Source organism: Lonchura striata, chromosome 4 (assembly GCF_050655825.1).
Source record: "Lonchura striata isolate lonStrDom1 chromosome 4, ASM5065582v1, whole genome shotgun sequence".
Classification (NCBI taxonomy): Eukaryota; Metazoa; Chordata; class Aves; order Passeriformes; family Estrildidae; genus Lonchura; species Lonchura striata.
The window spans coordinates 41,237,501-41,254,530 of NC_140706.1; the positions used below are offsets into that span (position 1 = coordinate 41,237,501).

The window sequence follows — 17,030 nt, forward strand, 5'->3', positions numbered from 1 at the left end:
TACATTATGCAAACAAGAGGTGAGCTGAAATGTGTCAGTGGCACTAGAAAACTTCAGATTGCTCCACAGAGGAAACTAAAATTGCTGTGAAAGCCAAACGGAACATTAATAGTGAGGCACCTGGTTCAAGGTTGTTCTAAACTCCACATGCCTCTCCAACTCAACTCAACAGGGCAGGGCTCTCCTTCAGAAAGATTTTTACCTGAAGTGTGTTTCTTTTGCTTTAACCAATTGGTAGTTATAACTATAATTGGCAGTTTTAACTACCAAGTGATTGTTATTTTTTAACCTGTAAAGAAATAGAGGAAAACAGTTTGCCACCTAGATCCCACCAGAAAGAAGCAATGCTATCAAAGAAACAACAGGTAAAACAGGACACACGACAAGTCAAGGTCAGGTTATTAGTGATATTATTTTATGTGCTAATATACCAAATCTATACTTTGATAAAATGTATTAGATGCAGTTCTCAACTAAAGCTATCTTATAACATACACTTCAAAACTGCAATTCTGCTCTAATATCTATAATACCATTTTAAAAATCAGTGAATTAAGTATAAAAGTATCAGTAACACCACCAGTAATTTCCACGGCTTCACTGTTCTTATGATACAGCATTAGCATTTTCCCAGACTTACCCTGATCTTCATGTCCAGAAATGTGGTCTATGAAGGTTCTGAGACTCAGATTTCATCATGGTTTCTGTATGTTTATTAGTATAAAAGGTTCTGGCAGTACCAAGAACCACTAAAAGTTCTCTAGCTTCTAAATTTTCTAAATATTACCAGAATCTACATATACATTGGCACAGTTGGCTTTTTGCAAGTTCACTCGCAGACCAGTTGTTGCATGCTTTAATCTGTTGATCTATACATACTCAGTATACCCATATATACCAAAAGACTTGGGTATACTCAGCATAACAGAATGACAGAAAAATAACTGTGTGTTGAAGGCACAGTGAGTTTCTCAGATTCTTGGAACATCTACCATATTGCATACATATTGCTTTTTTCCCCACCCAAAAGATCCCCAAACATACGACCCTAAAAACTAGAAGAATCCTAAAAATTTTATTGCACCATTTTTGAAGAAGCAGTTCACAAAGTAAATCATCGCTGTGTACTATCAGCTGGGCAGCTTAGCAGGAAAAGGTTGCAAGGAATCCCAAAGGGTCAAGTGTTAAGAAGAAACCTCCCACTAGATGGCTCACAGGGTCCTTGCTCTATGGATGAAGGCAGGAATATCTGACCGAGCAATCATGAAAATGTAAATCTGTAAGACATTCCATAAGAATGTCATCAGATAATGACACTCAGGGCTGGCCATGGCTCTGCAGCCCTCTGCAGCCAGGAACTGAAAATCTTCATGCTGGAATTCATACAGTTCTAAGTCTGGATCCCTACCTTGTCCTTGGCTTTGTCTAGATTCCTAAAATAAAAGAGCAGCAAGCACTCTGTAGGGAATATGGGTGACTTCTAGATTTTTTTATATTGCTACACAATATATTTAGTATTACTATACATTTTCAGAACTGTGCCATTTTACTTCCTTCATTATTTTCAGAATTTGTATTTATTTGAAATGCAGATCTGTAGATGTAGAATATGCCAGTGTTAAGAAGCCCTCTATCATTCTGTGTACACATAGGATGCCCTGTGTACAATGTGGGCTTCCACACTACAAATGCACTACAAATTACAGAACCATTCTAGACTGACAAAATGACTACAAGAATGCAAGAGGATGGAAATGACCTGCATTGCTCTTAATTACTGTGGCTGATTGCAATTCTAAGGTGACACTCAGTGTATGCATGAGATGTTAGAAGCTAATTATAATTTTGGTATTGCAATCAATACCAACATGGTAGTACAAGACCCTAATACTCACAATTAACATTTTTTTGTCCCGTTATTAATGACTTCTACAACAATACACTGATACAAAAATGTCCCAGGAACTGACTTGTTGTTAAAAAGAATCATGTTACCATTGAGCATTTTGACCATGAAAATAATATCAACAACAATATAAAATTCATTAAATAAACTTTAAAAATTATAAGTATATAATATAGATTAATAAATATTAATAATTATTCCACACATAACTACACGATATTGGGATAACTTTATTACTACATCTAAAATTTATTTTATTATTATTATTACAGAGTACACATCCAATTCCAATGTAGAATACTACCTTCATTATGAAACTAATTAGGAAATTAATTTATGCAAAGCTTTATCAACTTTATTTTGTGGGTCATGAGATAACTTTTCTATTTTGACATTCAAAGACCTAATATTCTTAAAACTGGGGTGCTGTAATTAGTATGCCTTTGACAGAAATAGCTCCTCAAACTACTAAAATTCTACTAGATTATGATCTTGTACTGTGGGAGTAGATCTTCAATTCTCAAACTTGATTTGTGAAACCATTGTGCTAACCTTCCATATTGAACAAAAGGACAGGAAGTTGTAATGTCACCAGTAGCCAGAAAGTGTAAGAAAAGCCAAAACTTGTTAATTTTTTTCATTTAATTATCTGAAGATTAAGTACTTTAATGTTTATACTGACTGAATGCTTATACTGACTGAATACTTAAGGTGAGTATGTTCAAATAAATGTAAGTTCTAAATTTTGTAATATATGGATATATTTATTCAGCAATAGTAAAAATTAGTTTCATCTTCTCAAAATGCAGTTTTATGGCTTTTCAGTTTTCATTACTTAATTGAGCTACCAAAAATATCTGTAATATATTAGTTCTTACTAATAAAAAATCTAAAACATTCTACTTCATAAATTAATTTCTCAAAAGTTTACTTAAAATAACTTTTTCCAGAAATGTGCAGGACAATTACCTTATATAATCATCAGATTCTCTATGTGGTCTAAGGAGTTAAGTGACCAAGGCTTTTCCTACAAAGGTATATTCCCAAATAATTTAACTGTCATTAAAATAACTGCTGAAATAACTCTTCCTTTGAGACTTACTAATTTCAGTTTCTTCAGAATTGAAATTCCTCTCGACTATTCACTATATTCATAAAATCAAAGCAGTTCACTTAATATAATTTCTTTAAAAACTCAGATAAATATCACAGAAACTAATTTCTACAATTCTGAAAAAGAGCTCATTGCACCCATACTGGGAAAGGGGGAATAAACTAAATCCCAAAACACAGAAGTGTTTTCTCAAGCAGTCACAGATTTGTGGAGAACTGCAAATGCTGTTCTTGGAGTCTAGAACCATAAACATACCGCCTGGACTGAGGAATGAAAAAGCATTCAAACTACTGCTCTTTTGGTGTAAATACTGCACGGCATGCACAGCTTCAGATGACATTTTAAAGTGAAAACATTACAAGACAGAAATGACTAGGGTTAGTACGAAATGAAACTGAGAGGTCAAAACATAGATAATGAAAAATGTTTTATTTATTATATATGAGAAGTGGAAAATTCTGATCACTAGAATGATAGAAATGAAACTTCCTAGTTCAAAAGCATTATCCAACAATTTAGAAGCAACAAGAAAATCTGCATAAAATTGGAAACTATCAGTTGGCAAAAACAAAAAGAAACACAGATCTGTCACTATGATCAAAATGGTTATCAGAAAACAGTGTGATAGAATTGGGAGAAAACTGTTTCCAGACAAGATAAAGAAATATTAATGCCTTTGTACAAAGCAAGCTAAGATCTTGGATGGCAAACAAAGTACACTTCTGCTCCTTCAGGATTAATACATCAGGAAAATAAACACTGAGAAGAAAAAAAAAAATCTACATAATAATTATTAAAGTAAAAAAATTGTAAAAATTGAGAATAAAATAGTTACAAATACATATAGTCTGAAAAATAAACGATGTTTCTAACTATAGCATGTATAATGTGGAAAGAGAAACAAAATAAACCTGAAAAATATCAAAAAGAGATGCTTTGCGAAAAAAAAAGTACTGATTACTGTATTGTTTCTTTTAACATAACTTTCAAAATGGCCTAAATAAATTCTTTTGTGCTCTCCAGAGGCAAGGACCTCAAGAAACAAGAGAAAAGTGAAAATTAACCACTTGAACCCTGTCTACCACAGAAAAGTACAAGCATATCTTCAGTAATATGCTATTGGGTGCAAAGGCAGTCCTTGCACTAACTCAGTGCTCAGATCTGACTCTCTTCATTATTTTAGCTATGGACCTTTTTCTCCGTCAAACTGAAGAGCCAAACCCACACTCTCCAGGCCCATCTGCTCCACAGATCCATGATCACCAGTCTTACACACTGTTTGCCTCTTCAGGTGTCAACCAGAGTCCATGGTAAGTGTTATAGGATATTTCATGGCTCTTTCAACTCTTTCATCTCTCAGAGACTTCTGTGGAGCTAGTCAAAATAAAACTCTGGAAATGCACATTCTAAATTCTTCTACATCTCACACTTCAAAAACTGAGGCTGAGGTATGATTCATAGTTTTGTACTTCAATTTAATTTAAAGAAAAAAAAAATCATGTTTCTTCTCACTAAAGTTTTCCTGTGGTTTTGGTTTTTTATTGTTTTAGAAATTTCAGTATGTGTTTTTGTTTTTGTTTTTTTTTTTTTGTTTGTTTGTTTGTTTTTTTTTTTTTTGCATCCTGTCTTGCAACACAACTGTTCAGTCCAGTGTAGAGGCACTGGACTTTATTGAAGATACTCAGAAAAGACATTGCTATTTTCTTTCAGGCAAAATTTTCTTTGCCTCCCAACAAACATCACTTTTGCAGGAGAAATTACTAAAGAGGTCTTGTCAGCTCTTACATTTGTTTCTGGCTTTCCACTGTGCAAGAGGATTTCTCTACAAGATTATAAGGATTGTCATCCTTCCAACATGTTTCCAATACCCACCTTTTCATTCTGTAACTCTTGCCTCTTCAGCAAGAATTATCAACTCCCGAACATTTACAACAAACAGTCTTCTCAGTGAAAGATAAAGTACACTTCCTTTGTTATGGAGCAGTTCTGCTGCTTTTGTTTTGGCAGAGGATCTATTCTTAAAGGCCACCAAAACAGTTACAATGAAACAGATTGGTCTGTCCATGTGACACTGCTGGTTGAAAAACAGGTATATATGAAGTTATTTTAAATAAAAACTAATGCAGAGAGATAGTAAATTAATCTAGTTATTGCTCTGCACATCATTTTCTTTTTGAGATGCCTTATTACCTTACTTATAGGACTAGTTACAATTCATCTTCTGGAATGGAAAAAGAGGTAGGATGATCAATTTCATTTTTTTATCCGATTTGTACATATTTTTAATGAACAGAGCTAGGCATACAGTAAAAATATGACTTAGCTCTAAAAATAATTAACTTTTGTTCTCGTTCTATCATTTTGGCATTAATTTTCGTTATGCCTTCAAGCAGGTGAAAAGCACGAAAATGTTCCAGTGAGTGCTTACATACTTAGATTCTTCCAGTGCCGGAGCCCATGAAAGTAAGTGAGGCAACTTCAGGAGTTAACACATATAGACAATGCTTTAAAATTACCTTCTTCAGGGGCAGGTGAGCAGTAGACTGTCTTCTTGGGTTAGTGACTTTTCTCCCCTTCCAAGTTCAGCTATGTGCCCTGGCTAATGCACGTACCAACTGGGAAATCACCGAAGAAAAGGACAGTGGACAGTGCCACCAGGACGTACCAGAGTGATGACATTTCACTGCCCACCATTTACCTCTCCATCAAGTAGTACCTGTGTCCCAGCAATTAAGAGAGATGATGATGCACCTGCACAAGAACAACTGAAAAGACTCCTGAGTCTTCCCAGTGGTTACTTGCAATCCCACCACTACAATCCACTACTGATTTGAGAAAAACAATACATTTAGGGGAAACCATGGCCACACATACTTCATTGTTTTGCCCATAACTCAAAAGAAACTGCAAAAGCAATGCAATATATACCTTTGTTCAGGCTTTCAGTTGCACTAAGAACTCTACAGGGACTATCTATAAAGTAGAAGCATTAGCAAATATCAGAAGTGGTAAATATCCCAACTCAGTGAAACAGAGCTCTTTAGACTTGGATCATACTTGTGATTCTGCTAGTGCCAACTCTGAGACTCCTGAGGAAAACTACTACACATTCTGGTATTTACAGAGACCTGACAGATGTGCCATTAAAGAAAAAAATTCTGTCTCTGTAGACTTATAGCTATAAAATTTTCTGTAAGATTATTACTAACAAGTAATAGCATCTCGCTGATGTTTGTGTCAATAGCTTTTATTTATCACCTTTTTTCTTTTAAAAATTTTTAAAAATCCATTATTTTTGTACTGGTATTTCCTATATAGGATGTACCAAGCTTCTGCTTCTCATCTTAAAGCAGCACTAGAAACACTAGAGCACAATACTTTTTCTTTTTTTTTTTTTCTCACTTATGTTTCTTCATGCAGTGCCAATTGATGCTCTACACACTGCTGGCAAGAATATCTCCTATGGGTCCATGCTACCTTTAAAGCTAAGGAGCCTACTTAAATTGGGGTAAAATGCAAAGGCAACAAATCCTTTTTACATGAATGCCAAGGATGTTATCTCCAAGTGATATGGACTAGCTTGCATGCCTACTGTCTGCTGGATATGTGATGAGCAGTCACAGGAGCTAGAAAAAGGCTTGATCTCACCTCTTTCCATTAACATCAGCTACATTTATATTCAGCTATTCAGAAGAGGATTTTTTAGCTAACTTTTACCACGTAGGCAATTGTTAGGAATTCCTTTTTGAAAAATACTGTGAAACATCTCTTTGTCAATTGTGTAATGTATTATCACAAAACATGTTTTAGTAGCAAAGATAATTCAGTGTAGCAGTCTCATCTCAAGTATCTAACTACCCTTTATTTTGTGCTGCCCCAGGAACTAGTAAAAACTCAGTATACATTCCATCAATAGAAAACAAACTTGTAAATAACACCACTTCCTGAAAACAGACTGACTGAAAAACCCCATATGTTTTTTAAATTCTTGAGAGTGACAGAGAAGAAGCCAGAGCATTTTAGCTTGCTGCTAAAAATATACTCAAGTTGTTTTCAGCTACTCAAAGAATTTGAGTGCTAATTTCAGGTCACATAAAAATCACACATCCAGTCCAATCCAGTCAGAATACAGAAATACTCTGGGTGAAATTTTAGTCTCCTTAGTGTTAGAAATTCCTTTCACATTGTCTTCAGCAGAGCGTATCATTCTCGGAACTTGAGTTTCAGGCATCTTAAAAAAGAAATTTTTACAGTTGTTATTTCTTGAAAAGTAACTGGACAAGTTTAAGGGGTTTTTAGCAAATAGGAGATAGATAAACCAGGCTAAGAAGTTGTTCTGCATATAATGTACCAAATTGTGATAGAAACTGCTGAGTAGAAATTTCCAGAGATCATTAGAGTTATGTTTGTGTAGAGGCAAAGATAACTTAACTTTACCAAAGATGAAGAATATACCCTCACAAGGTCTCTAATTTTTACAAAAGTAAGCTTTTAATGCTCAAGCAGTCACCAGAAACACTAGTTGTACAAAAGTGGAAATGTGTATGTATGTGCTACAAGTACGACTAGATACTAATGCATGCATATATAAATATTTTTTGTTCAAAAAACAAACACTTAAAAATCACTAAAATCACTAAATTATTCAGAAGATGTGGTCTACTGTTAATTCAGATTCAATCCCAAGTACAGCCATGTTCTAAAAGATTTAGGTTCACAAAACCAGAAACATACCTGTATACTTCTAAATGCTTCTAAACACACTTAGCACAAACTGAACCTCATTTTTACTATGTTCTACACCTGATTTTAGTTTTGGTTTAGCCAACAGGAATGCAATCAGCAGCAGGTATTATTACTGAACCTATCTTCAAAATCAGAAAATTTCTACAGTTGAGCCTAGTATAATTCCTATTTAGTCCTTTACCAGTTACGTATGCATTAAAGGATCCAGTGAAAATCGTAACCTAGCAGTTACTGCTCTAATTACACAATATATAAAAAATATCTCTGAGAACCTGCTACATTTAATTTTCATGTCAGTGTATGTTTGAAATGTAAATGAATGATTTATAGCTATTTTATATATATATTTTGTTAAATGCAATATCGTGCACTAAAAACCATGAAGTTTCTTTCTATTTTAGCACTTCAGATGTATTTTCTACATAGAGTAAGAGACACACAGAGCACACAGACAAGGCGAGGCTGGATCTGGGTTGTTTTATCAGCAGCCTTAGTCTCTCACTCATTTGCTGGATGGATTTCACCAGGCTAGCTGATGTCTCAAGGGTAGCCTAAGACACACACTGAAAGTTTAATGTATTTTTAAAATTGCAATACCCAGAGGTAGAGGTTGAGGACTGACAGGCTTCCAAGGCATTAATGTAATGCAAATACAAGTAAGAACTGTTTTCAAAAGAAGGCATGCATATTCTACAGCAGCCTGAAGGATTATATCCCATTCCTCATTGACAAGCTTGAAAAATCATGTAGAATGACTTATTAAGACATGAATGTACACCTTTGCCATGCTCTTATTTACTGCATGGGTACCTAAAATACAGCAGAGCTATTAAACAGATAAATGACAACAGCTTCCTTCTTCAAACATCCCTTGTTTTTCTCTCTATAGTAGAGTATTTTTTAGGTAATTTTGCTTTGCATTTTTATATAAAGATCTTATGGTTGTAAATAAAAAAAAATGTAGCAATTACAAATAAACAGGAACACTTATATTTGTGAGTTGGGCTCTGTAAATCACACTTTCATAGCAATCTCTTAATAAAGCCAAGAGAAAACACATTTACATGAGTGAAGACCTACTTAAAACAATCTAAAAAAAAAAATCTAAAAAGTAGAGATTCTTACCCTAAAAAACTCTTTAGTGGAGCCAGAATCTAATGTCCCATAAGCAATTTCTGTTTGCTTGGAAAGATCCTCAGCACTTTCAATGGGAGACACCATCCTCTCAACCGTCAGGAAGGCAGCTAAGTTAGCCGTGTAGGATGAGATTATGATGAGGGTAAAGAACCACCACACACCTCCAACAATGCGCCCCGACAGGGATCTAGTAACAAGTATGAAATGGATTTGTAAAGTGAAATGGAAATCCCAAAAAGGAACAGGTTATCAGTTTTATGCAAATGGTGCATAATAATACAGGGAAGCATTTCAGGCTATCTCAGAGTCCAGCTCTCTATACACATCAGATGGGAAATCAAGGTATTCTCCACTGGATCTCCTGGGACTTTGCTGAAATCAGGACTCCAGTTTATTTCTGGAAGAACTTAGCGATCCAGTTCTTCAAAGTTTTGACAACCCTTGAAGGAAACTGCTTCCATCATAATGTGCTACATTTAACACAAACTTTTTGTTCCCTCTGTAGTGATTTTGTGTGACATTATGATGAGGCTCAAACAGCAGATAAACCAGTATGCACTTTAAAATCAAGGGCCTTGATTGTTTTCCCAAGACATTCAGACAAAGACTGATTTCCAGAAAACAATGGCTTATGCTGCTGTGCACAATCTGTAGTGAGAAACAAATAGCATTATTTGTATGGAAAGCTTGCCCAGGAAATATCTATGGGCTAAGAACTGCACAGAACTTTTGAAAGATACAAGCATTTAACAAACTGAGGACTGGACATGAAACAATCAGTGATAATACAGAAAAATGGTGAAGAAAATATATTTTTAGAAATAATAATAATAATAATCTGATGTTTATAACAGCAGCAGGCGGGCTCTTATGGATCTGTGTTTTGCTTCTCCTGCTCAAGAAGAAAGAAGAAAAAAGAACTCAAGAAAATATATAAAACAGAGTAAAGCACACAACTCAACTCAATAATTTTCAAGAATAGAAAACTAATGTAAGAGAAATAGCGATATAACATTATTGTCAAACTTGGCATTTTATAATGAGCCTTTAAAGTTTGAAATTAATTACCACTTTGTTTCCAAACAAGACATTATAGGAAGCAGTACATAATCTTTGGAGATATGCTTAATTATTTGGCAGGAATGTTCATGTAGTTACATGTCTAGTACTAGGGCAGTGCAGCAGCTTAGGTATGTCTTAGTGTGTATCCTCTATTTATAAAGTAAACAAATTAGGAATCACTCAGCCTACTGTACTGTGAATAAGAACACAAACTAATTGCGACACAGAATATATATAGATATAACTATATATAGATATATGTACATTTAAAAATTATAGTTATGCAAAGCAGATTTTTACCAAGCTGGGAATAAAATTAAATAGAACCAATTCTGAACAAATAATTTTTCTAATTGTGATTGCACAAAATCTCTGTCATAATTCTGACATTAAAAGATTTATTCTATGTCACAACAGACTCACTAATTCACTCTACTACATGAAAGCCAAGTCAGATAAGGCTCAAAGTATGTTGTTCAGAGGACCACAGAAAAAAAATTATTTCAAGCTCATTCTAAAGTGAGCTGTATTTTGCAAAAATTATTTCTGTCACTTTTGAAATAACATCACCTACATATTTTGAAATGGGGATAATCAGAATATAAAATAATTCTACAAGTGAAATATTGAGTTATACAAAATATTTTATATTGTGCATTTGCATGGTAAAATCTATCAGCATGTATTTAATAACTGCCAACTTTAGGTACTTTGTATTGTATTGATGACACCCTCTATTATTCAAATGTCCATGATCTGTGAGCAAAGTGGCCACTGACTTTGTGGAAAAAAACATAAGCTCAATACCCCTACAGAAATTATGCTTCCACATGGCATTTTACAAGTAAAATTATTTGGGATGTCATTTTTATTTAAATTTCCTTAGGCAGTCTGTCACAGTTAAATGAGTAGTTTCTTTTTTATGGACATTTTGAACAGTTGAAATGTGCTAGCATGAACCCATATTTTAGAAGCACCTAATCTACTAGACCTTTAAGTACTATAATAAAAATTTCTGTACACAATTACATAAATTTGTGCACCATCTTTTGTACTTAGAAAAGCCTTATCTGGCAGAATGGAGAGCACACTTACATCCCAGAAAAGATAAGGAAAACATTGCTCTAAGACATGATTATCACATAATATATTGTTGTACTCCTTTGTTCCTCTACTACCCATGAGGCAACATTGGGACTGCTACTACAGACCATTTCCAGGTGGTCCAGTCTTACTCAGCACCACCTTCTATTCCAGAGCCAGGGAACCCTAGTAACCTGTCTACTCTAAAAGCCTTAGAGCAGTTGTCATTTTTATTAGAGACATAATTGCAGTAGTGCAAAAATTAACTTCAGAAAAGTATGTTTTTGAGGTCTGAAGACAGTCCTTTTTATATTTAATCTGATTTATCTGTAGGCAGTTCAAATTCCATAGTGAAATGGTTTGGTGCAAAATCAGAAACTACAAGTCCTTTTCAGCCCTTTTCTATTTTCATAATAAACACATAATATACAAACTAAACACCTTCCTCAAAATTATGGTTTCAGTGAAATAAATTTAAATGCTTCAGTGAAGCTAAATATGGAATATCCAGAACTGAGTTTCATGCACCTTTTATGATGACCATTTGCTATCAGTATTCTTGCACTACCTTTCAATACCTATCAGCTATATAAAACATCCATTGCCCTTTCAAAGATAGAAAAATAATAATGATAACAATAAAAAGATCATAATTCTACTACAGATTTGATTAAATAAAAATAATTTTGTACTAATATGTGACTTAACAGGAAACTCCAACTGTGAAGTGTGCAATCAATACAAAAACTCCACAGGAGTGAAATTAACACAACTTCTCATGATCTGTAGCAATTTGCCCTCTTCACTGTCTTGTCTCTTGTATAGAATTCTTATTGGGTTAGGAGCCAAATGCATTGCATCTTTCACCATAAAGGCTGGCATCTCCCATTGTGATACAGCAGCCTTTACAGGGAATTGCATAAGTTCCCACACAATAAAAGCTATTATTTCTAAGGTAGAACAACTTGAAAACCTGCTGTTGCGTTTTGAGATGCATGACTTAATATCTAAGAAATGCTCCCTTGGTTTGATTTATTTTGACCAACAACCACTAGACTCACTAGAAACAGACCTGTTCCCTGTCTTTAGGATGTTTATAAGAAATGTAATTATAATAAGCAGTTTTAACTAAGTCCTCTGATTTGATTTCCTTAAACCTGGCTGTTACTATATTTCCTTCAAGCAGCAATTTACATACCTACTTACGACTTCGCTGAATCAAGGCTAGAACCACTTGGGCACAAGCAAAATAGAATATTTAATGAACTGCAAAGGAATTAACTTAAGTGCTTTACAGTTGTCCCTAATAAAATAGAAGAGAATCCATGAGGAATGAAGCACTTATAAACCGGACCTTAAGATTCATTTTCATAATTTCCTTTGTGACTTTTCTAAAACTAGGCCATGGAAAAACAGCAGCGTTTTGTAACTATCCACTTGAAATTAGAGCCATCACAGGACATTTACTTCAGTTCAAGGCTCTCTTGGGGAAGAGGAGTGTGTTAATAACCATGTTATGATGTACAGGGAGTTTTAGAGGGAAAGCACTGCCTCTGTAGTTCGTGACTAGTATGTTATCCTTTTTTCCCATTACAGTTGTGGTGAACCATATGCACTGTCAACTGTAAAATGGGAATATGCAGCAAAAACACGGTACCCCTCCAAGAAGGCATGGAATGATGTGCACCTTATGCATTTTACAGTCTCTGCATGGTGTATATAACTTCACTTGGCAAATTTATGATCGACATTAAGACAAATTCGATCAACTACATCCCGACCCTATGTCACAGACAAGTGCTTTCACTTCAAGGACTTCTGTGACTTTAGGGAGGGAAAAATCATTGCATTTAATTTCTCTCCAAGAATGAAAATATATGCACCACGAACCTCTTCTGGCTGAGATGGCTGAGACCAAAAATGCACAAAGTTGAAATGAGTGAGTAACCAACCTTGGCGAAATATCGCATCCTTGCTGCATAAAGGCACCCAGGGAAAACCAGAGACTATTAAATATCCCAAATTCATTAGTTGATTCATTAGTTTGCGTTTCTCTTCCATCTTCAAATTCCTCAGTGTGCCACTCGTATGGGCTAAATCTGCTGACCAGGAATAAAACTACACTGACCCCAATGTAGGCAAAAACAATGCACATCCAGATTTCATATGCTAACGGATCAAGAAATGAAAACACTCCTGGCTTGGACTTCTGAGGCTTCTTGATCATTATTGATATCCCCAGGCTCATAAAGGGCTTTGAGAAGTCAATCACCTCTTCTCTCACCAATGTTATAGTTAATGGAGCAATTGCAATATCGGCTTTCTGTAAAGGAAGAAAAAAAGCAAATAATAGCTAATGCAACGAACAGAGCAAAAAATTGCTTAGTTTCTACAGCATTTCACAAATAGAAAATAGGACCGCAGAGACATTTGTTTCACTGAGAACATCCTGTGGAGAATTTCTGAAATTTTTAGTTGAACTCGTACTGAATTACATAGAGCCATATGGTTGGTGTATTCCAAGCTTTTGTTTTTACATATGCCCTTTTAACAGCATATGCCATTTAAAAGTTTAGCCAAGTACTTTGCTTTTCACCTGGTGAGAAACATGAAATATGCATTCAGTTTCCCCCAGCTTTATTTGCATTTGAAATGTAATTTAATGTTTTATTTTCAAAATTTTTCATGCCATTAAAAGTTATTAATCCCTATAAAATTAATTACGTAAATTTCCTACACTCTACAGAGAAAATGAAAGCAAATCCCACTCCTTCCATTAGTCATCTTTAATAGCTTTATTATAGAAAATTTTCTTACCCCATAAACAAGTTCTCCAACCATCCCATTCCAGATTTTCGTGTCTGCATCCCTTGCCCCATACTTGCCATCCCCAACAATTGTGAGCTTGTATTTGAATCCACAGTGCTTAGCAATTTCTGTAGCTAAGTCCACACAATAGCCCTCGTATCGATCATTCCCTTCAAGCATTTCGTGATTTTTCTTCATCATGACATATGGGGACTCCTGCACAGAAAGAACTTGCCTTAGCTACTTGACAGAGACAGGTGCATCATTTGTACACTTCACAGATTGGTATGTTCCTTTTTACATGTGAAAAAGGCAGCAGATACCATCTGAATCATACATGCTATGTAAACGTTATATTGTTAATTATTAATGGCACATGTCTTTAACACATTTAAAAGCTGCATTCTCCAGTCATACACAAATGACAGTACTTACAGGCATAGTGATTCCCAGAAGTATGTTAATAATGACCATGAATGTTAACAGGAGTTACGCACTCAGAGAAGAAAGAGTAAATTCCAAAATCAGTTTCTTTCTCTCATACAGTTTGGATGGAAGAAGGCAAAGGTATTTAGTTGCTTTTGTTGCTGTCTTATACAAGAAAATTATTTTCTATTTCACAACCACATCTCTCCCTGAGAAAACACTTGAGGCTCTCAAGGCTATATTTTTATTAAATTGCTATACAAACAACAGGTAAGATATCCATAACTATGCACTAAATTTCTATCATCAGCAAATTGGTGATGAGACATAAATTGGATTAACATATTTCCTCTTTGCTCAGCTGCTACAGGACTGTTCTTGTATCCAGAGAAATTCCTATGCTAACTTATGGGTCGTTCAAACTGATAAACAAGCGCTGTAATTTACAGAAAAATGCTTTTCTATAATAATATACAATTTAATTTTCTAAACAACTAGAATACAATTTTTAATGTTTAATTTTACACTTTACCAATCCATAGTGGCTACAATCCCCAAGCATAAGAACCAGTCTCTGCTGTTTGTCAAAATCTATTCTCTAAAATGGACACTATGGTTCTGCCTCTCAGAAAGTTCCTCTCCTTTGAAAGCAGGTATTTAATTTCCATTTTAAGTTTTAAAAACCATAACTTTCTAGTGTGTTCAATCAATCAAAGACCATTCATCCTCTACAAATCAAAACCACATGCTGAATCCCATGTATTTCCCTAATTTCTAGATTTTATTATGTATCACAATAAGTAACAGCTCACAACTCCAAATAATAAAAAACCAGTACATTTTAACTAATATAATGCCAAGAAACAAATCATTGTCAGACAGTCTTCTGACAAAATAGGAGGCTAATTACCAAAATAGTGGTGACAATAATAGTCTTATTCTCTAGTCCTGAAGATTCATTTCCAAGAGGGCCGTCAAGAGGATTCACAACCATTTTGTCCACTTCACTCCAATATCCAATCTAAAGAGAGTGTATAGGATGCACAGACACTATGAGTATTCAGTGAATATGAACTTTTCCAGAAAAGGTAAAGCATGTTATTACTATGCCCTTGATTTTTGTTCACAGAGAACTATTTCAGCTATGGATTTACCACTGTAAGCATTTCTATTTATGTAGTGAAAGATTACAACAAACATTAAAAAATTGGACTAATGACATTTTTTTTTACATTACTTTGTCTAGAACAGGTATACCATTTTTATTCACATATTAACAGGTTTTAATATAAAGATCACACATTGTAAAATTGAAATACTCCAGATCAGCAAAACATACAAAATTGTTTTTCTGTGTATGATTTGAAATTAGAGTAGAAACACAAACACATTTACAAAAACATCACTAAAAAGTTGTATCCAGCTTTTGCCATTCAGAAGCGTATTTCTCCAAATGCTGGCTCACCTTTAACAATTCACATCAGAAAGTAAAAAGTTTAATTCACAAAACTGAAAGGAAAACACTCTTACATAGTACTTACCAGAAATAATAATTCATATTTGTTAGAAAGAAATATTACATGTTTACTTCGGTCTGCAAGACCACTGTAGAATACACCTATGAATAAATATTATCACAACTCGTGCTTTAATTAAGTGCTTTTCAGTACCTACCTTAACCATTGCTCAGAATGGATAAACCTTTAAAGATGCTATAAGACAATTCAAATTACCTTCCGAGGACCGGTACTTTTGAGTTCCATGACATTTATTGTAAAATTGATTCTCTTTCCATTCTGATCAAACTTGATATTTCCTGTTAGCCCTTCCACCTGAACCTATAACAGATAAAGATGGAAGTGGTAGAAGAATTATGTTTATTTCTTTTTAGAAAATGGGTTTTTTAGTTCCACAAATGATTATTAATATTTCAAAAAACATTCACTTAAGAGTAATTTTCATATGCAATATATTATGTTAGCCAGGTTCCTGAGCACTTCACTTCCACATTATTGCCAGCAAGCTCCAGACAGGTTAGGAGATTAGAAGATATTTTCAAGCATTAATAGAGAATTTCACACATGCGCTCATCCCAGCATCCACTCCAGGGAAGCTACCTGTTTCAATGCCCTTTCTATTTCTACACCATGACCCCAGGGTACAGCTGGATTTGCAAGACAATCTCCAGCATTTCCTCTTCTGGAGATCTCAATCCTCTGTTTACGCAAATTCCGGAAAGCTTCTGTCATCACTTGAACCGCATCATAGGTCAGAGCAGAGGTATACTGAAAAGAAGTGAAAATATTTAATTAAAAACCATTTTCAGCTTCATTATACCTTCCAATCCACTTGGTAATCCATGAAACTCTAGAAAGGATACTAAGATATACTTGAAATCAATCCATTTTTTCTTTAGTCACCCTCTGAGGGGCACCTGTGAAAATCTAGTGTTCATCAGAATGGTTAGGGGCAGTGCCAATAAATCTGAACTAAAGATCTACAGTGTGAGTTACATTTTTTTCTCACTTTCAACTGTGCAACAGTCCTGTGTGCAGCTATGGCTACAAGTCCATGCAGGTGAAAGGGGAAAAAAAGAAATAGTTTTCAGTGTTTACCCTGAGCTAGCTTGTAAAAATAAGAATGTGTTCCTCTGATTACACTCTTCATGGAGAAGCATTTATTCATAGATCTCGAGACTTCATCTCCTCCCAGACATATAGTCACAAACTCAAAGAGCATGTATTTGTG

At 34.7% G+C, this 17,030-nt stretch overlaps 1 protein-coding gene across 4 annotated transcripts in view; it reads right to left on the reverse strand.

Moving 5' to 3' along the window:
• Positions 1-17,030, reverse strand: part of GRIA2 (glutamate ionotropic receptor AMPA type subunit 2) — an 88,131-nt gene that overhangs the window by 6,624 nt on the left and 64,477 nt on the right. For all 4 annotated transcript variants that reach the window (XR_002466274.3, XM_085578865.1, XM_021539576.3 and 1 more), the window contains exons 7-12: positions 16,400-16,567; positions 16,016-16,120; positions 15,193-15,303; positions 13,866-14,072; positions 13,001-13,371; positions 8,892-9,090 (exon numbers count right to left, since the gene is read on the reverse strand). Coding sequence is in view for 3 of the 4 variants with exons in the window: in XM_085578865.1 (XP_085434991.1) it covers positions 8,892-9,090; positions 13,001-13,371; positions 13,866-14,072; positions 15,193-15,303; positions 16,016-16,120; positions 16,400-16,567 (1,161 nt within the window). In the remaining variant the exon portion in view is untranslated. The remainder of the gene's footprint in view (positions 1-8,891; positions 9,091-13,000; positions 13,372-13,865; positions 14,073-15,192; positions 15,304-16,015; positions 16,121-16,399; positions 16,568-17,030) is intronic.